The sequence below is a fragment of the Carex rostrata genome, chromosome 1, assembly GCF_964058835.1.
Source record: "Carex rostrata chromosome 1, lpCarRost1.2, whole genome shotgun sequence".
NCBI lineage: Eukaryota > Viridiplantae > Streptophyta > Magnoliopsida > Poales > Cyperaceae > Carex > Carex rostrata.
This window is the reverse complement of record NC_135918.1, coordinates 7011012-7033828: the sequence shown is the minus strand read 5'-3', so window position 1 is coordinate 7033828 and position 22817 is coordinate 7011012. Positions and strand designations below refer to the sequence as shown.

The window sequence follows — 22817 nt, the reverse complement described above, 5'->3', positions numbered from 1 at the left end:
CTGTTATCTCTGAAATTAAACGGGCCAAGCCCAAATTTCTTTTTATCTGCTAGGCAATAGCCCAAACTTCTGATTTTTGGAAAGAGACGAAACTTCTCATTATCCGCTCAATTAAAAAAGAAAAGAAAAATTCAGAGATCAAAAAAAGAAAAGAAAAATTCGCTGGTTGCTGACTCGGAAGTTTGAAACAATGAAATCCCTTCTCAAATAAAAAAGAGTAAAGATGTTGTCCCCTTGAATCTGTTTCTTATCTGTCTCCCTAACAACTTTCTTTTTTTGTTGCTCCATGTGGTCAAAATCCACCATCTTCAATCTTCTCTTAAAAAAAAAAAAAAAAAAAATTCAACACAACTCAAAACCCACTCTGTTCTTCTCCTCTACTGCTCGCCACCAGCTACCCACGCCGATGGTTGTGATGGCGGTCGAGATCCGACGAGGGGAGCGTGGTGCACCGTCGAGATCCGGCGAGTAGAGCGTGGTATACTTTATTAGTTAGATATGAATACTTCAGTTGTTAGATATGCATACTTCATGTTACATGTGAATACTTCTTAGAAGAGGTGGGATGAGAGAGATAAATCTGACTTTGAATTTTGAATTGTATAAATTATTTCGAACATGTATGAATACTTCGTAATCGTCAGTATGAATAATTCTTTAGTTAGATATGAATACTTCATTGTTTTAGATATGCATACTAGTTTGTTGAGAATATTTCTTGGTCCCAATCTGGGCAGGTGTGAATATTATTAGTGTCAAATGTGAATATTGTTAGTGTCATGTGTCAATACTTCATTAGTTAGATATAAATAGTTATATATATGAATATTTCATTTGTTAGATATTGAGTACTTCATTAGTTAGATATGAATACTTCATTTGTTAGATATGCATACTTCATGTTAGATATGAATACTTCTTGGAAGAAGTGGGTGAGAGAGATGAATTTGACAATGAATTTTGAATTGTATAAATTATTTCGAAGATGTATGAATACTTCGTAATCGTCGGTATGAATACTTCTTGGAAGAGGTGAGGTGAGAGAGATGAATCTGACTTTGAATTTTGAATTGTATAAATTATTTCAAACATGTATGAATACTTCATAATCGTCAGTATGAATACTTCATTTGTTTAGATATGAATACTTCTTTTGTTTAGATATGAATAATATATAGATCCGCTGTATTGGTCCCCAATCTTGGCAAATGTCGCTTTCAGACGATTGCGGTCCCTAATCCAGGCTGTCACAAGACGTCAGCGGTCCCCCTGGTCGTTACTGGTCCCCTTCAGCTTGTGTTTACATATGACGAATGGTTTTGATAATAAGTATGAATACTATAAATTCGTAGGTATGAATACTATACGTTTTGACTATTAATAAAATAGCATTAATCTTGCTCTTTGGTGGTAGTTAGTACGTTTTAACTATTTTTTTGTTTTTTAGTGCGGGGGACAGATAGGGGACTGAAGTAGGGGGACTGTTAGTCCATCCCAATAAAAAAAATGGAAATGGTAGCAGGAACCTTTTTATATTAGTTTTTCTTTTTTTCTTCAAAAATAGTACATGCATAATAATAATAATATTTGTTTTTTATTATATTGATTATTTTTTATATAGTACCTGATTAGCTAATAAGTTTGAATCCAATAAATTAGTTGAACTCAATTTTTGTTTCCCTGACATAAATCCTACATATGTCCCTGAACATAGTATGACAGGTTTGCAATTCTCTAGATGTAGAAAGCTGAACTAGTGCACACTTGAAACTAGCTAAAGTTTCATAAAAGCGTTTCCACGTAACTAAAAATTTATACTTATTTCTTCGACTGATTGGAAGTGTTTACCACTCCTAAAATTTATAAAAAAAAAAACTAAGCTCGTCATTATTTCATCATATGCACAGTGTAACATAGTTGTTATCCCCATTCCTAGTGAGTAATAACGAGGCTGTTTGTCTCTGATTTTTCTTATACAAATTAAATATTTATCCATTTTCTTAGTTTCGACGAGTATGGAAGAATGGATACAAAACAATTATGGGAGAATGCGTAACGCAACAAAAAGAAAAAGCTAAGATACGCATTTATGCTGTTATGCACATATCTATTAGACTATTCCGCGTACTGCCAATTCGCAGACATACATCATGCTAGCTTTCGAAATTTTCTCAATTCTCTACTAACTTTGAATTTTCATTTTTCAGAAGCAGGCCCGTTTTAAATGGGCTTGACAGGCCTTGAAACTTAATTTAAGTAATAGCAAGGCCCAAAAGAAACAAAACCCATTTCTCATTAACCAGAAAGAAAAAAGTAACACCAGCAATCTCAAATTGGAAATTATAAGAAAACTCTTCGCTTCGTCTTCCGATTTTTTTAAAAATACCCCAAAAAATAATTATTTTATTAATAATAACCAGGTTTTGGATGAAATTTTAAAAATACCCAGGCCGCAGATTTTTTCTGCGCTCCGGAATTTTTATTCCGGACCGCAGAAAAAATTTACGTCCCGAAAATTTTTTTTTTTTTTTTTTCGAATTTTTTATTCCGAGCGCAGATTTTTTCTGCGGCCCGGATTTTTTTTTTTTTTTTTTTTAGAGTTTGGAGAAAAAAAAATCCATTATGTATATGTATATATATGTATCTGTATGTATATGTATCTGTATGTGTGTAAATATACAGATGTATGTATATATAAATATACAGATGTATGTATATATAAATATACAGATATATGTAGATATAAATATACAGATATATGTATATATAAATATACATATATATGTATATAATATTTATGTATATGTATATAATATTTATGTTTATGTATATGTACTAGTCAAGTACCCGTGCTTTGCAACGGGGAATGAAATGAATAAGAATGATTTTTGATGATACATAGAGTACTTTGTCAATTCAAAAGGATAGTAATAAATTTGGAATATTGGATAGAGCTATAAAACCCTAAATCTTAGGCTACAAGCAACATGTGATGTTTTACGAGGGATTCAGGTCATATAAAAGATTTAAAAAAAATAAAATTCAATTAAATTTTAATATACATTACTTAAATTTTAAAATAATAGAGCGTCTTAGCACCCTTAAGGATGAATTTAGATCTACCCCTGACTGTCGAGTCATGTAGACAATGTATTCAATAATAATTCATGAAAGCTCAAATAATTGAAACCTAAACATGCAATGTAACTTGGAACATTTTAATATATCCCTTGAGTTAGTTCCAGGAAGCTTATGAATTCATTTTGTCATATTTAATAAAATTGTTATCTGAATTTTCATACAATCCATACAAAACACAATATAAAAAGTATTTCAATTGATACTACTTTCACAAAAGCAAAACTAATTTTGCATATTTACCCTTAAAATAATGGATTTTGCACCATATCCATTGAAATCAATGAATCACTCAAAATAAAGGATTTAACACCATTTCACACCATACCAGATTGCACTGGTTCACCTATAAATAACATGAAAGATATTGACTAAAACAAAATCAGAATGCTTCTTTTTTTAACTAAGAAGTCATCTCACATATATGAAAAAAGGGGTCCACTGCATCCATGAGAGACTGGCTGCTTGACACACGCGAGAGCTGTCCAGACACAGCCATGTGGGGTCCACTGCCAAAGCATGACATCCTCGCGGCGCACTCCGTAAAGCCCTGATCAGGTAGGAAGGGCATTGAGTTCGGGTTCATGCTTGGTACAGATCTTTTGTTTTCAACAGTCATTTCTCTTTTAAGAATTTTCTTTCTTATGTCCCTTATTTATTTGTTAAGCATTTTAAAATGGAACAGATTGCAAAAGTGTTCATACAATCTCTGAAATAATTGATCTAAACAAAGTACTTAAAAAAACATTTCAGCAAATGATGATAAAATTGTAAATTAAGAAAAAAACAACTGTCCTGGATTCAAATTCCAGCCATTTTCACATGATGTCAATAGCTAACATGGTTTTATTTATTCACTAAAAGAAAGGAATCTAATTCTTGGTAGTATAAAAGCTTATTAAAAAATGCTATGGGAACGAGATCACATAAATGAAGAAGAAAAAAAAGGAAAAAGGAAATTGACATACTTGAAGTACTTTTAAAAATTAACAATCATTTAGTCATTTGTTAAAAAATTAAAATTTCAAAACCAAACTGAGATATTCCTTATGATATTTAAAATTATGAGACTTGACCGTTGACCCCATTTGTCTCTAACAAAAGAAAGTTCCTAAAACATTGAATATTTTTTGAGTCATTTGATAAATGCTAGATGACTTTCAAATTTATAGCATAACCTATCTAAATGATATAGTATTTCCTTACTGGCCTGGCAGTTGGTACTTGCCCGTGAGGCATATCAATCAGGAGACATCAGTTACTGGTACCATACTGCATAATATCATTTTGGAGGCCTCAGTTATGTTTGTATGCTACTGAGATCATAAGAAGTTTTATTAATTCATAAAAATATGTTTAATTAGCTCGTTTCACATGTAAATAAATTCATTCACAGTCCTTGGTATGGGCCTGACAGGCCCCACTGGCTTGGAAATGATCGATCAATCGCTCAGGAAAATCAACAACTAGACACGATTTAGAAATCCAAGTCCTGATTACTCAACAAGGAACTCGCAAGGCACAAGTCAGAGAGTGGGGGGGGGGTGGGGGGGGGGGGGGGTGGTCGGCCCCCAATTTCAGAAAATTCAAACCACCCGCGATCATTGAAAAATCAATTTGATCAAGAGGGAGCTCGGCTCCATGGCCATCACAAGGCACAACACAAGATTTCAACAATCAAGAGGAGATCAAGAATTACCCGAGAGAGGAGTTCACAACAGCAATGGCACCCGAAAAACGACCGAGTCTCGAGGTTGGGTCTCGCTTCACGGTCGTCAAGATTGAATCAACCACCACCAGATTAAGCGTCTCCAAGCACCAGATTACACTCACAAGCAACAAAGAAAACCCCCAAATTTCTAGGGTTTTCGGATTCTGAAGGAATCAAAGGAAAAAGGGCGAAATAGAGAGAGCAAGGCAAAAATCTCAACACATGAGTGAAAGGAAAGACAACCCAGCAAAGAGAGACATAGAGGGGGGCTTATAGTACCCGGGAAAGCACAAGGCAGCAAGGATGGGTAGGGGAGCGACTCTCTGACAACCGTGCTGTCAGGGGTTCACCCACGCGGGTGAGGAGACGGGAGCAGGTGGATAGGCGGAGAAAAACGCAACCGCACACACAAGATCCTCTCCATCGCGCCAAAAGAACAAGGCAGGGTTTCAAAAGGCACGGACCCAGCCTCAAATGTTGAGTTGTTTATCGGAGAGAGAGAGATGGAGACCGACAGGTTTAGTTTTTTTTTTTTTTGTTTGAGCGAGCAAGCGACAATGGGAGGAGGGAGAAAAGGAGCGACAGAGGAAGAAGAAAAAGGGATCACGCGTCAGGAAAAGCGCGTCGTTTGTGATCAAACAATACAAATTTGAGTGCGTGGCTTTTCATGCGGCGAGTACAAGGTAACTAAATTTAGACTTCTTTACTTTTGACAACATGAAACAGTTACATAAAATCAAAAATTTTGATTAAAGGCTGAGATTGAAATATAGTTATGATATGTGGCTGAGATCTACTTAATGAACGGCTCAGATTTTGTTTGGGTGAATAGAGCTTTGGATTCTAAAAATTTCAACGTGCTATTTAGTAGGGAGGATATGTATATGTATATGTATATGTATATGTATATAATATTTATGTGTATGTATATGTATACACATATATAAATATATTATATACACATATATATTATATACATGAGTTAGGCTGGGGTGCTATGGATAGCATAGTGGCCTCTATGCTACGGCTCAATATTCGAGTTTTCATAATCCAAACGGTCGATCTGAACCGTTCATCTTATTCTCCATATTAATATCTGCTTGGAGACCAAATTTTATAATTTTCTGAAACTTTTTAATATTTATTAAGCCACTTTGAAAATCGCTAATCCAACGGTTTTACTGTTTTGTGCAGCCACCGTTGGATCAACAATTTTGTAAAATACTTAATAAATAGTAAAAAAATTTAGAAAAATGTAAAATTTGGTCTCCAAGCAGATATTAATATGGAGAATAAGATGAACGGTTCGGATCGACCGTTTGGATTTTGAAAACTCGAATATTGAGCCGTAGCATAGAGGCCTCTATGCTATCCATAGCATCCCAGCCTAACTCTATATACATATACATATACATATACATATACATATACATATACATATACATACACATACACAGATACATATACATCTACATATACATATACATAAACATAAAATATTATATACATATACATAAATATTATATACATATAGAGATGGGCTACGGTGAGTTGCGAAGTAAAACACGTTTCTACTTCACGCCGTATTTTTATTTTGAAAGTCCAAACGACCGATCCGAACCGTTAGATGTTTAATCCATATTGAAATGTGCTTGGAGACCAAATTTTACATTTTTTGGAATTTTTTTACTATTTATTAAGTATTTTTAAAAATTGCTGTTTTGCTGTGAACAGTAAAAAACAGTAAAATTTTCTGGACCATCAGATCAGCGACTTTCAAAATTTCTTAATAAATAGTAAAAAAATTCCAAAAAATGTAAAATTTGGTCTCCAAGCACATTTCAATATGAAGAACAAGTTGAACGGTTCGGATCGACGTTTTGAACTTTAAAATCGCAAAATATGAGCATAAAGTAAAATAGTCGCTTTACTTCGCAACTCACCGTAGCCTAGCTCTATACATATATATGTATATTTATATAGAGTACGGCTAACGCGCTTCCTCTAGCATATGGGCCGAAATGCTTCCGGTGAAAATTTGAAATTTCAAAATCCAAAAAGTCGATCTGAACCGTTCATCTTCTTCTCCATATTAATATCTACTTGGAGACCAAATTTTACATTTTTCTGAAATTTTTTACTATTTATTAAGCCACTTTGAAAATTGCTGATCCAACGGTGGCTTACCAAACAGTAAAAATCAGAAGCTACCGTTGGATCAGCAATTTTCAAAATAGCTTAATAAATAGTAAAAAATTTCAGAAAAATGTAAAATTTGGTCTCCAAGCAGATATTAATATGGAGAAGAAGATGAACGGTTCAGATCGACTTTTTGGATTTTGAAATTTCAAATTTTCACCGGAAGCATTTCGGCCCATATGCTAGAGGAAGCGCGTTAGCCGTACTCTATTTATATATACATATATTTGTATATTTATATCTACATATATTTGTATACATATACATAAACATAAATATTATATACATATACATATACATACACATATACATCTACATATACATATACATATACATAAACATAAATATTATATACATATACATATACATATACATATACATATACATACATATACATATACACATACACATACATACACATACACATACATACACATACATATACATACACACATATATAAAAAATTCCAAAAAAAAAAAAAAAAAAAAAATTTCGGGGCGCAAATTTTTTCTGCGGCCCGGAATAAAAATTCCGAAGCGCAGAAAAAATCTGCGGCCTGGATATTTTTTTAAAATTTCATCTAAAATCTGGTTATTATTAATAAAATAATTATTTTTTGGGGTATTTTTAAAAAAATCGGCTTCGTCTTGACTCTTGATTTTATACAACCCTAGGTAGGAATAAGGAATTGATGAAAAAACGGTGTTAATTGCTGAAATTTTTTCCCATAGACCTGCTCTGCTCTCTCTACTTTCTAGTCTCTACCTCTTCTCACATCTCAAATCGAAGGTCTCATCGCGAAAAGGTACTGGATTGTTCTGTCCTCTCTTGCATTTTGCGTTTCGCGAATCTGTCTTTACTTCCTATTTCGTGTCTGTCCAGATCGATTCAGATGGTAACGGTATCTCAAATCTATCAACACGGTTCGTTCTTTTGATCGAAATTGATCGTTTTTCTTATCGGATTTTGATGTATGAATTATGAGATGAGCAGAAACTGAGAATGTTATTGCTGGTATGTTGATCTAGGTTTTACGACAACTAGAACCAGCTACAGTGTGTAGAAAATGAGATTTTACCTCTGATTATTTTACCGGTGGCTCTTATAAGCTAATATTATTTTATTTTTACTATTCAAGATAATTTTTTTAAGGTAATTGATTTGTATTTGTTCTGTCCTCTCTTGCATTTTGTGTTTCGTGTCTGCTAGATGAACTCAGATGGTAACGATATTTCAAATCTATCAACATGGTTCGTCTTTCTGATCAAAATTGATAATTTTTTTATTGGGCTTTCATGTTTGAATTTGATAGATGAGCAGAAATGGAAAATGCTATTGCTGGTTAGATTTTCCGTTCCGTATGTTGATTTAGGTTTTACGACAATTAGAACCAGCTATAGTGTGCAGAAAATTGGATCTGACCTCTGATTATTTCACTGTTGGCTCTTACAGCTCATATTAATTTTATTTTTATTATTTAAGATAAACAAGTTGTCTCTTAAAATGCACTTAGTGTCCTATACGGAGATAGTAGAATGCAGACTGGATGATTTTTTAAGGTAACAGGTTTATATTTTTTAGCAATATGAAAAAAAAAATGCTTCAGTCAATTTGTGACATGTAGTGAGAAAATTTTGAATAGCTGCAAGCACCTCATTGAGCATTGTAATATACATCAGAATATTGAAGGAAGTGATGAACTAAGAAGAGTAATCTGATCTCTGTAATTCTTCTCTGTGTGTACATATCTGTTCTATCTTCACTGATCCCTAAAACGGAAAATGGAAAAAAAAAAAAAAAGACCCATCCTCCAATGACTATTGGAATAATCTGACTTTAGAGATTTAAGACCAGAAACATTCGCTAAGAAAACAACTGAACCAAGTATTAGCTTCATTTCTTGGAATTTAGGTTATCATGCATATGTAGTTCTTCCTCTTCCTTAAAATATGTATCATTTTGCAATTGGAGTACGTATTGTTTCAGTAGTTCTTACTGATCACAACTGTTAGATAAAACTGTTCGCCTTTCTATCACATTTTCAATTTGTTGTTAACCTCTCATCTAAGACTTGTATACTTTTTAATTGTTGTTTAAGTGAAAAAATACATTACTTTAGAGTTCTTGTGTATAGAACATCCAGGTCTTATTTAGTTGAAGGATCGAGTTTTCTACAGTTCATTGATACATTTTTTAACCCAGAATATAAGGTGATATTTAAATTAATTGGGATCAAGTTTCTATTAAGGAAACTTTTGTTTGGTTCAAAGTTTCAAACTTCAGGTTAAGTTAGTCTTAATTTTATTAGTATGTATCTTGATTCTATTAGTATGTATCCTATATTCCGGATCTTTTTCAGCACTGACATTACTTCTTCAACCTTAGTAGGGCTGTTAATGATCTGAGTTCGAGCGAGTTAGGGTATGCTCGTGCTTGGTTCATTAAGTTAGCGAGCGAGGAACAGTACCGAGCTGGAAACTGTGCTCGTGCTCAACTTGTTAAATGCTCGAGCGGACTCGTGCTCATTAAGCGACTCGTTAAGAAATCAAACAACATGTCTTAATGTTGACTCGTGCTCGAGTTGACAACAGAGTCTTATGGGTATATGCATTATTTGTGACCGTGTGACTATATGCATTATTTGCGACCGTGTGACTTAAACCGTGTGACTATATGCATTATTTGAGACCGTGTGTCTTAACTCTTAATGTTGCAGCTTTCTACATAATTAATGAATAATTGCACCAGATAAAAAAAAAAAAGCAAATTGTCATAATCAAATCCTCTTCAAAGAATAACAGATACATAAACAAATTGTTATAATCAGATCCTGCTTAAACAATATATAATTAACAATAAGAAGAAGTGGGAACTACTTGGATTGGATGTGGCATGATTTCATGTAACTCAGTTCTTAGCGAGCGAGTTGGGGTATGCTCATGCTCGGTTCATTAAGTTAACGAGTGAGTTATTAGCGAGTTGTTAAGTTTTTAGTGAGCGAGTCACGATCTATGAGCAATTTTCTCACCCCTAATCCTTAGTATTCTAGTATTCTAGATTTTTCAGGGATGATATTAAAAATTGAATTCCTAAAAGATTTACTGACTTTTAGCAATTCTTAGGTAAATAAACTCCCAAGTGTTTATTCTTTTTTCTTTTCCAGATGGATTGGCAAGGGCAGAAGCATGCAGAAATGCTGATGCAAATCTTTTTGGTGGCCTCGGCTGTGGCCGCATTTGCCATTGGTTATTTTATGCGTGACTTCCGCCTCATGATGCTGATTTACGCCGGTGGGGTTGTTCTCACTGCTTTGGTAACTGTGCCGAACTGGCCGTTTTTCAACCGCCAGCCCCTCAAGTGGCTTGACCCTAGTGAGGCTGAGAAGCATCCCAAGCCACAAGTTAGCACGAACACCACTTCCAGCTCCAAGAGGAAGTCTTCCAAGAACAAGTAGGCTTCTGAGAGCAGTGTCAGAAGGGCAGTTTGGTCTTTTGTTTGTTTCTGATTTTGGATGACTGGATTTTTGCTGGATGTTGCTTTATTCTCGTAAGTATTCAATAGTTCTAGAATTAGAGGATTAATAATTGCGCTTTCGTGCTAGTATGATTTGGATTTGTGAATGCTTTCATGATGGAAGGATACTTATCCTGGTTTGATGTTTAGGTCTTTTTTTAAAGGTTAGGCCTGGTCAGTGCTGTAAAAAACATCCGTTTAGGCCGATTAATTGGCCAATTAGTCGTTGGCAGTGACGAAACTGTCATTGATTTTTCCGACTAATCGGACAATTATTTCTGAATATTACCAATTATTTTCAATTATTCCTGATTAATCATTTGGTGGTACCTTTTCCGTCCAACAACCACATACCGTTATTTACAACACTGGGCCTGGTAAAGAACATGCAAAGAAGCCCATGTTTCAGGGCATAACATAACCAGCCCTTTTTTCTCACTTTTATATGTTATATCCTTATTTAGTTCAAATAAGCCTAACTTCATCTGATAAAAGTGTGGAAAGGGCAAATTAGATGATGCTCCATACAAGTAACCCCCCAACCCACACACACGTGTAGTTGTACTGTAATATGAATATTCCCTACTTTATTCTTCTAACATGTTTCTTGTGTTGTTCAGCATAGATTTGTGCTCTAAAACCAACTCAGATAGTAAATGGCATCCGTAATCTATCGACTTCATTCATTTTGAACATGTTTTCATCCTGTACACTATTTCTTGTGACATGTTTTGGTCCTGCATATTTCAACACTGGTTGAATGTTGATGTTGTTAACTTACTATTTTGATTAAAATTCTCCGTTTCCTCCTAGAAAGTTCCATCTGACAAACTAGTAAAGGTTCAATTTGGTAATATAATGTTGTAGTCTCATTTATGTAATTTAATCTTCACAAACAATTTCATTAGTTGCTCCATACATGTGATCACATGTTTTATGATGTTCCCGGATTTGTAGTTTTTAAATAATTGGCTGACTAAGTTATTCTACCTATAAAGAGAAACTGTGATCTTATCCACATAAAAGGGAATCTGTGTAGCTAACTTGGATACACATAACCAAAAAAAAAAAAGGGAAGATGGATTGTGAAAGCTCGTATTCTAGTTTGATCCCTAGTCTAACCGTGACGATTCTTTCGTGTTTAGATATAACATGATTGTCGTTTTATAATCTTTGTACCGAAGTTTAATTTTTTTTTTTTTTTTTTTTTTTTTTGAGTAACATGGAAAGTTGAAAATACCGTGGCAACAGGTGGTCCAAGAGCTTATTTTTCTTAGGCGCTAATAGGTACCTGTTCTAGAATATTTTGCATTTTTTAGCTTGGATTAAGTAATACGTCTCAACCTAACGCATATGGTCATGCTGATCTGCTAATTGCGTGGTCCTTTGTAGCATTTGGTTTTCGTATGAAATTTTACATTCGCTTTTAGTAAATTGTATAGAGTGTTTCTATGTAATATGCACAGTACAGATTGGTCTGTAATACATATTAATAATTTTTTTTTTTAATTCTAACTGTCGTTTCGAACCATTCAATATGATGCCCGTATGAATATGTCTGGGGATCAAATTTTATAATTTTTTTACTATTTTTTAAGATAGATGGAAAATCACTGCTATCTTAAAAAAATAGTAAAAAATATTCCAAAAATATATATAATCAGTCTACAAGTATATATTCATATGGACATTATATTAAACGGTTTGGATTGACTTTAGAATTCTGAAAAAGATACGGATAACATAACAGCTTCCATTTTGAGAAGAAATAATGGTCATATTAGTTTTGGTAGGGCCCAGGTTCCTCCTTGAAAATATAAATTATGCGCCAATTGGGTGAATTTCGTTTTATTCGGTCGAAATTGAGAGCCTATTTAAAGCCGCTAGGATGCACATGCACTTATCAACTATTTTATGTGTGAATTGCATCTTATCAACTTTCTTATTTGAGGAATAAAATATCATTATTGTATTTTCATATCTTCGTCATATTTTCGTTTTGTAAATGTTTAATAGAAAATAAAATTCAAATAATAGAATAATCAACTAGATATTATCCATATTATTCTTTTTGCGTGTGCATATAAACTACAGTATTTAGTTTTTGTTTGATGGAAATCGAGAACTTAAATATTCAACATTGAAAAATTATTCTATCATTGAATGTTTGCGTACTCTCTGATGTTAACCAAAATAATATCACAACACCTCTGTTTTTTATGCACATAATAAAAAAAAGCTATATAAATCACAGATTTAACACAAAAAATTCAACTATTGAAATATAAACTCAAAACATAATTAAAACGTCAAAACTGACAAACTTTTACCCCTTTTTTTTTTTTTTTTTTTTTTTTGGGGGGGGGGGGGGGATTTCACATATACACATCAAAAACTTCAAAATTACGTAGTTTCCCCTTAAACTTCAAAATCACGTAGTTCCTCTTAACTTCAAAAACTCACAAATTTATCTATTTTATTGTCTTTTATATTAAAATTCATTTAAAATGTATTAAATAACCATTTTAAATCTTTATTGAAAAATATAAAAAATTTATAGCATTTTTAAGAAATATGTCTATCTTATATTTTATTGCTTCTTTTCTTGAGAAAGGGGAGGGTAGCACAGTTGGATAGAAAAAAAAATCCTAAAACTGTTGATTATTTAAATATCAAAAGTTCGATTTTCCCTCACAACTTCACAACCTCTGCTAAGATTGTCAAAAAATACATTCGTTTTTTTCTTCATTTTTTTTTTCTTTTAAGCTTTTTGTCATAGAAAAATTAGTGGTTTTAATGACATTAATGATCGTTGCACGCGACAGCAATCTGCTATTTTGTGGCTTATGTCCAGTTGTGAATTTATTCTACAGATTTATTGGATGTTCTCAATGCCCCACAAATAGTTCATTGTCAAACCCTTCATTGTCATGTTGCCATGTGCTTTATGTTAAATAAACTATTTTATTTGCTATCTGTATAAAATTAACTGGCTAGAAAATTAATAATATTATCACTCAATATGACAAGTTATGCCACTTGTTTATTCAAAAGAACAAAATGTTATTAAAAAAATAATAGGAATAATTTCATGAGAGGCCTCCAATTTTTTGGCTCGTAAAAAATTAATATCTGATTTTTTAATTTTGACCATAATATGTACTTGTTTAAATAATTTCACCAATTCTAATACTTTCAGGATTTTTAATATCAATTTGAAATTAATAATAATTTATTATTTCGTAATATTTTTCTATTTTATGCATAAACAAAAAAAAAACACTAGGAACTATTTTCTATCAAAAATAAAATAAAGCATACCAACACAGAAATAAAAAATAGTAAATATCTCATGTATTATGAATAGTAATCAAGTATCTACATTTAAAAAAGAATACTAACTTTTTATAAATTAAAAAGTCATGAATCATAATTTTAAAATATTTTTATTAAAACTACTAAGGATAATCCGATCATTCTAAAATCGAGCATTAAATAGTAAATTAATTACCGGGGAGAAGATCTATTTAATTGACTGCATAGTTGAGAGAAATAATTGTCAAAATTAAATGTTCAGGAGGCAACTTGTCATAATTCAAAGGTTTGAGAAGCATTATTCCAAAAGAATATTATTGTCATTTATGAAGTGATCTGCTACACCGGTTAAGCTACATCTTCTTTTTTTTTTAAATCTTTGCAGAGAGAGGGAATCGAACTCTTGACTTTTAGATAACTAACAATTTTGAAACTCGTTTCCTAGCCAATTATGCTACCTCTCCTTTCTCTAAGCTACATCTTCCCGTCTCTCTATTTTTATGTAGGAGAGTCATCCTCTCAAAATGATATTTCTGATAAACTAATAATAATAATAATAAACTATTAAATAACCTAGTTAAAAATAGAAAGTATGATATGTATATACCCACTATATTTTATGGGATCAAAATATGCTATTATTCTCAGCAAAATAACATGATTCTGCTAATACTTTTTTCTCTCTATTTCTCTTCAAAGAGGAAAGATACAGAGAGAATAGCAGAGAGTTTGAATCACAGCATATTTCATTCATGTTTTGTTTTATATGATATGTTGTCGTGTAGGGTTATAAGCGAACTGAGCTGAGCTTAGTCAAGTAAAGTAAAGTTTGAATTCGGTTGATGTCAGATCGAGTTGAGTCGAGTCTGACTTTAACCGAATCAATTACGAGCTGAATCATAATTGAGCGAGCTAATTATATTTTCTGAGTCAATTTTGAACGAGCCACAAACTCTTTAAGTTATTTTTGCCAGCCCTATTGTCATACTTCTAAGGATTATTTTTTTTGAAATGAAAGGTGGAGGTCTGACCTACTAGCTTCTTTTAAATTCATGTTTATATTACAGAGGATTTCTCCGTTCTGTGAGTTTCGTATCCAAAACCTTTCACATGAGCTATGTGTCTTTGCCACTAAACTAAATACTGGTTCTTATTCCTGAATTACTTAATTAGTCTCTACTGAAATTTACTAAATATATCTCTAAATCTTCTTTTGCTTCTGTTGTAGTTATTAATCACATCCTGTGTTTTATCTGCTTCGTAATATGGAATATTTGTGTTTCTTATGTATATTTGCTGAGATATGAACTAAATTATATATTTTTTTTTACTGATGTATATTTATGTTTCTTATGTATATTTGCTGAGATATGTTCAACCTGTTCTAATGGTACTTCTGAGTTTTGTCAGTATGTAAAATTTTGTCGTTTGAAAATAAAATAAATTAACTTAAAAATGTATTTAACTCAAATAATAAAATTGATGAAATTTCTTACTCGTCCAATAAAGTTGGCAAATGTATTTATATTTATGAGTCCGGTTTTTACAATATTGCTGATTTTCAGTTCAAGTGCCATCGGCTTTTAAAGCTAATTAGTATCAAGTCAAACAATAAAAAAAATGAAAAATAAGTACATTAAAATTAATTAAAATATTTTTTATGACCAGTTGACTTATTGAATACTATCAAAAATTTATAAATTTTGTATACAAATGTATTACTCGTAAAATAATATTTATTTTTAACTATTTATATTTATCATTTAAAATCCATTCGATATACTTTAAAAACGGTAACACTTGAACCGAAATGCCTTCCATATCTTATAGTTATAGACAGACTCTATTTTTATTATATTATGCCTTTCTGATTTTTGTACTTTTCTTCTTATTTTGTCAGTATATAAATCAGTTCATTATTTTTACTATTTTGTCCGTATATCCCGTTCGCAAAGAGCATCCTAAATTCCTAATTAGAGGCAGACAGACAGAGTGGGGACATTTATTAATATTATATATAGATCGGAAGCAGCAACTAGCAAGCCAGCAACCTCACGTGATTCAGTAGTCTTGTGGATTTGATAACAACAACGTGCTGTGATCGACGGCCAGCTGCTACTACTGATTGGAATTGGAATTGGAATTTTGGATAAAATGCCTCTTCCCTTTCTCCAAAGGCTGTTTATAAAAAACACATATCCTCTCCATTTCCCCCTCTTCCCTTTTTTTTTAAAAACCAAGTTCATAGTGAATCTTAGGGCTCCAAACGAATCAAACCAAATCAGACTTATTCTAGTTTGAGTTTAAGTTGGAATGAGATTCGAACTGAATTGGTCTGATTTGTTTTAGAAAGAACTTATAATCGAACGAGTTAATTGCATATTTTTTTAATTGAAATCAATCGAATTACGAACTACGTTTTTTTTTAGCATCCCTACTGCTCTTATTTATGTTTTGAAAACTGGATAATTTAAATTAATCATTGCAATAGATATCAGGTACCTATTTGTACCTATTTGAAATCAAACCTTGATTTTGCACTGAGCCACTGGCATTGCTCTAATTTGAACGGTACATGTTAATTTGAGATTTGAACCTAAATAATTCGCGAACAAATTTCAAACAAACTATACCCAGTTTGAATTTGAATAATATTCGAACCGAACTGGTTTGATTTGTTTCAAAACGAATTTCAATCGAACGAGTTAATTATGATTTTTTTTTTTTGAATCAAAGTCAACCGAATCACGAACTATGGGCTTTTTTAGCGGCCCTAATAATAATGATTATCATATTAATAATTCCTCAAATTTAACAATCACTGAAAAGATGTTCAGAAGATTTATTCACCATTTTTAATTACTCAAAAGAACAAATTTCATTTTTACTTTGTTTAATCAAAGCTTCAATAGTTTTTTAATACCTGTGCACACTACAGGAATGATCAAATTATATTTTATATTGACAATGCTTGTGTGTTTCAATAAGGTTGGTCATTTTCATAATGACCAAACCTTTTCACCAATCCAACATTAAATTGCTTTCACCTTTTCTTTTCTTTTCTTTTCTTTTTTGAACAAAAGAAGATTATGAAAGAATCATTTAAAACAGTTTTTTTCTCAAGTGAAAATCATTCACGTGTATTGATTGTTTAAGTGGGTCCCATTCACAGGGATTTGTGAATGAGAATTGCTTAAAATGACATGTGTGTAAATCAAGATTTTCAAAGGGAGATAAATTAAAATTGTATTGCGAATTTGAAATTCGGTGGAGAAGAGAGAGAGTGGGGATAAAAAGTGAAGTTCGGAATCCAAAGGCTCATGTGGAAAATCAAGTTCGGTTTATTTAATTTGATTTTTTGTAGCCGGTTGGGATAGGGATGAAAATGGTATGGATAATATTTGATCTGTATTTGAAAAATCAGATGTGAGTATTAATATTTGAATATCTATATAGATATAGATACTCATATGATTTTACGTTTCAATTATATGTAATTATATGTATCTGAATAGTAGATATATAATATATTTTAATAGATATTAAAAAAAATTATGTTATTCACCATTATAATTAGATAAATATTATGACCTTTAGTAAGAACTAGGGTGTTCTTAAGCTCACCAAAGTGTTTGGTGAGCTTAACTCCAAAATTCATCAAATTCGTTTCAAATGACGAATCTGAACCGTTGAAACCCGCTTACCTTACTAGTGATGAGTCTACATGTGAAAATTTTAACATTTGAATTAATTTAGTATAAAGTCAAGCCTAGGGGTGGCAACGAATCAAACCGAATCGAACTTACCCTAGGTTTGAGTTTGGTTTGAATAAGATTCTAACCGAACCTGGTTTGATTCGTTTCGAATCAAATTAATTGCGAACTACACATTTTTTGAATCGAATCACGAACTAAATTATTTTTTAGGAGCCCTAGTTATACCGATAGTTTATACATTATTTTTTCTCACGGGACAAAATTCACATGGCTTCCTTTTACCGATATGAAATGAGTGTTTTTAAGTTGAAAAATTGTTTATGAAAAAATACATCACAACAAATAATCGTAAAAAGAGGATTAAGTACAAGAACTGAAATATGCAGTAAAACAAGTAATCGTACCTCGAGTGCTCACTCGATCAAACCCTTGATTAGACCATCTAATGAAGTGAAATATGCAGTAAAACAAGTAATTGTACCTAGGTTTGAGTTTGGTTTGAATTAATTTCGAACTGAACCTGGTTTGGTTCATTTTAATTCGAACCCATTTCGAATCAAATTAAACTCGAATCAAACCCGAATCGAATCACGAACTACGAATTTTTTTGCCAGCCCTAGTCAAGCGGTCAAAAAACATTCAAAAAATGAATACACTAAAATTAATTTATTAACCTTTTAATTTTGACCGATTAACTTTATACTAAACTAATTCAAATGTTTAAAAATTTCACATGTAGACGCATCACACGTAAGATAGGCAGGTTCCAACGGTTCGGATTCGTCATTTGAAATCGATTTGATGAGTTTTGGAGTTAAGCTCACCAAACATTTTGGTGAGCTTAAGAGCACCCTAGTTCTACTCTTTTTTATATTATTTTAATAAATATCTGATCTTTCAAAAAAAAAAATATAAATATAATTTTAACACTATTCGCTCAATATCTCCTCGTTTTCACCTCTAGATTGGAAGGATTAGGAGAGAAAAAAAGTAGATACCGAAATTCGAATTTGTAATTAAAATGTGAGTACCGGAAATGTTTTTTTTTTAAAAGCTTAAGCAATCAATTTGATTTCTGATTTTTTTTCTTTAATGATGGTTTATAAAAAAAAATTCACTCTTGAGCGACGGATTCAAATCGAACAGTCTCAATACAAAATCAAAAGATTGGGTTACTTTAGAGGATATGGACCCATTGACTATTGGGTATTTGGGTGCATCGTGTTGCATGAGGGAGGTGTAATGTCGTTATAGCAAGGGGATGTACAAACTTTTGATCAACCTCTTGATTTGAAGGATTTGATGCCTCAATGAAGACTATTTCTATATTCTCTAATCTCTATTGACTACATTTTCAAGTAAAATAAAAATATTCTGACCGCTCTTTCTTTTATCAAAGTCTGTACGGAATACCACAAAAAAGTACATTCATAATAATAAAATAAAAAAAATCCTCTTATATGATCTCAAGATTATAGGAGGAATCAATAAATTGGAAAAAAAAAATTTAAACCTTCAAGTATATAATTACCCTTGAATTGATCAACCATTTGATTGGATATTTTTTTCCCTATCTAACATGCACAAACAATTTCTTCCATAAATGGAGATGTGAAGAGGTGATAGAGATATAATCTCTATAAGAAATTAATTATTAATATATAACATGAGTTTGGAAACTGAGCAAAATCGTACACAACTTCTACTAAAAAAAAGTGTTTGAAAGCTGAATAAAATTATACATGGGAATTTTTAAGAAAAAAACGTGTATAAAATAATACAACCGTGTATAAATATAGATGCTTTTAGTACACAATTACATTTTAAATGACCGTGTTTTTGTATAGTTGAGCTTATTTTTGCACGGGCACTTCTTTTCATTACACATTATTTATTTGAATTTCTCTCATCCGTATATAATATGTCGTGTATAGTTCATATTTTTGTAGCAACGTACATCATTAATTATACTATTAAGATTATGTGCTTATAATTTGACCGATTAAAATATCAAACTATAAATTTTATTAGCTCTAATCTAATTTAGACCTATCAATACTCAAGCTTTTGACCAAGCGCATTTGAATGAAGGGGTGGATTAGTGAAAACAATGAACTAATTTTCAAAATTGAGAATAGATCTAATTCAACATTTTGTTCTGGATGCGGAGATAATAGCGTTGTTCTAGATTAACACACTATTTTTTTTCCCTATTCTTTGTCTGGATTATACAAAGAATAGTGCTATTCTCGAGTTAGCATTGTTCTCGCTAATCCGTCCAAAATATGAATTAGCGCTAATCTCAGAATAGTGCTATTCTCACTATTCCTATTGCAACATTCAAACACACCTTTAGTAAATTATAATTAGTGAACTAATTCATATAAAATAAACAAATAATGGTAGCTTAAAAAAAATTATTATTTTTAGGTTAACTTTATTTTTGTTCCAACTAAATTCACCTATAATTGCTGCTGGTGGCCGAAATTTTCTGTGGATCCCTTGGATCATCAGTTCACACAGTAAAATTTAAAAGAAAGAAAATGGATACTAATTAGATAACTAAGCATGAGAAATGCACACCGCTTCCTCCTTATCTCTTGTTTGTTTAAGAATTAAATTAATGTCCCTTCAATTATATATTTGGAAAAAGGGATCACGTTGTAATTCCTTCATATAAAATATTATTGCTTATGATTGGTAGGATCTCATGCCTTAGTGAAGATTATTTTTATTACATTTTTAAGTAAAATAAAAATATTCTAACCTATCTTTCTTTTATTAATGTCCACACGCGTATCACAAAACACAGAAAAAAAAGTACAATTATAAAAATAAAATATAAAATCCTCTTATATAATCTCAAAATTATATCAATAATCTTTAAATTGGAATAAATTTAAAACCTTAAGTAAATAATAACCCTTGATTAAATTTTGTATTTCTCTTATGGGAATTCGTATCCTCTACGTTAACTCAAAAAAGAATCTTTGAGTTAATGTATTTGGACCGTCCGATCGCTTTAAAATATTTGAAAAGTTCTCTGAATTATAAGTTGTAACTAAATTAGTTTCATTTAAAATCAGATGTTCAAGATGCATTAACTCAAAAGATGCTCTTTCGAGTTAATGCAGACGATGCACACTCGATTAATAGAGTCAGTGAAGCGAATTGTCATAAAAAGGATTAGTTAGTAGTATGAAGGATCCAAACAAAAATCATATTTTAAGAAAAAAAACACCAAAATCTAATAACACAGACCATCTTACATTTAAGCCCTTGACATTTTTTGTATTATTATGGGAGGACTAATACACATAAAATAAAAGTTTTAGTTCAATTTCTATACATTTGATAAAACAATTTGCAATCGTTGGAGGTGACTTAGCTAAGTCAAATAAAGACGATCTAGTTGTATGAGAAGGAATTATGAGTATCATGTGGATACAAAAAATAAGAGAGGCGGTTTTGAATTTTGATTATGGTCTTGCATGAGAAAATAAAGACATTCAATAATTGCGATAATAACATGAGAAGAGATAGAGAGGAAAGGGAAATGATGAAAGCAACACACTAATCACAATAGTATTTTTTTTTTCTTATCATTTTACTTTGTGGAACTTCATTCCTAGATATCTACATGTTGATTTATCTTTCTGAAAAAAAATATATATATTAAAAGAATCATAAAATAGTATCTATTTTAGTTGAAAGAAATGTCTATAACTATTTAAGGTTTTGTTTCAGTTCATGAAAGTATGTATTCAACCCCTCATTTTAATTAAAACAAGTTTAAATATACATTTTCAAAGCTCAAATAATGTTTATGAAGGTTCAAATCATATGGTATTAGTTTCATAGTTGTTAAACACATGAAACGACAGTTGAAACTGTTTAAATATTTATTCCAATTAAAAAAAAATGTTGCGTTCTATTAGAAAATTTTGCATGATTGAGAGTTGAAAAAATGGTTGGAAGTTGTGTGGGAGATATTTAGGGGTCGTTTTTCTTGGGAACGGTTATCAGAACATAATTAATTATTATTTTTAGTTGGCAATCATTCATTCACGACTGTGACTTCCCTTTTAATTGGACAAGAGATCTCTACAGGCCGTACGGGATAATTTTAAAAAAATAAATTAAAACTGAATAAATCATTCAGAATCAAGGAAAATAAAAACGGATCCGATTGAAATTTGACAATTTTAATAAAAATAAGGCAGTTTGAAAAGTTGGTACAAGACAATTAAATATAAATATATTTTTTAAATTATCTCGTGGGATATGAAAGTCAGATCTTAAAGATTATAAAAACAGACATTTCACAATCCATAATACATATTAATATTATTGTTTTCAAAATTATAACGGTTGATCCGAATCGTCCAATATGATTTCCATATGAATATGCACTTGCAGGCCAAATTTTATATTTTTTTAGAATTTGTTTACTATTTTTTAAGATAGGTAGAATATCACTTGATCTGAAAATTCTGAACCATTCAAAAGCATTGATTTTGTACTTATCCTAAAAAATAGTAAAAAAATATAAATTCAGTCTGTAAGTACGTATTCATAGTACCACAAACAATTTTTTTGTCCTGAGTAATTTTATTTTTAAGTTTGTTATTATATACTGAATCAAGAAAAAAATGGATAGAATTTAATAATTCTAATAAAAAAAGAGGCAATATCAGACGATTTAAATATAAATTGATTTTTTTAATTATCTTATGGAATTTGAATGGATCAGATCTCAAAGACAAACAAAACAGACACTTCAACCCTTGCCAATGAATATTTAAAAACCTCAAACTATTTTACCTTAGTAATTGCAAAGGGATCTATCCTAAGTAATTTTATTTTGAAAATTACAAATAAACTAAAATAAAAGTTAGTGAAATCATTTTTAATTTTTAGTATTAATTTCTTTTTGAATTCCGCCCCAAAATTTGGTACATAAATGCCATGTTATGTGCATTCTTAATAAAATAATAATTAATTTGGGTTGTCACTCTGACAACATTGCGCGGCGCCCAGTCTGGAATCTGGTCCAAAAAAAGAAAGGCATGTCCATAGAGAGAGAGAGAAAGAGAGAGAATCAATTAATAGATTCCATTTGTTTGATTTCGGAAGAATGAAACAATTTTTTATTTATTTTGGAAAATAAATAATCAAATTATGGAAAATAAGATGGATTGTATTTTTTTTTCGATTACATGGA

At 31.3% G+C, this 22817-nt stretch overlaps 1 protein-coding gene across 1 annotated transcript; it reads left to right on the top strand.

Moving 5' to 3' along the window:
• Nucleotides 1–7707: 7707 nt before the first annotated feature.
• On the top strand, nt 7708–10699 carry LOC144555029 (signal peptidase complex subunit 1-like). The gene is made up of 2 exons (XM_078303232.1): nt 7708–7854; nt 10213–10699. The coding sequence occupies exon 2, from the start codon at nt 10213–10215 to the stop codon at nt 10501–10503; it is 291 nt and encodes a 96-aa protein (XP_078159358.1). The 5' UTR covers nt 7708–7854; the 3' UTR covers nt 10504–10699.
• Nucleotides 10700–22817: the final 12118 nt, after the last annotated feature.

Coding starts and splice junctions, on each gene's coding strand:
- LOC144555029 (XM_078303232.1), top strand. CDS start 10,213: ATGGATTGGCAAGGGCAGAAGCATGCAGAAATGCTGATGCAAATCTTT.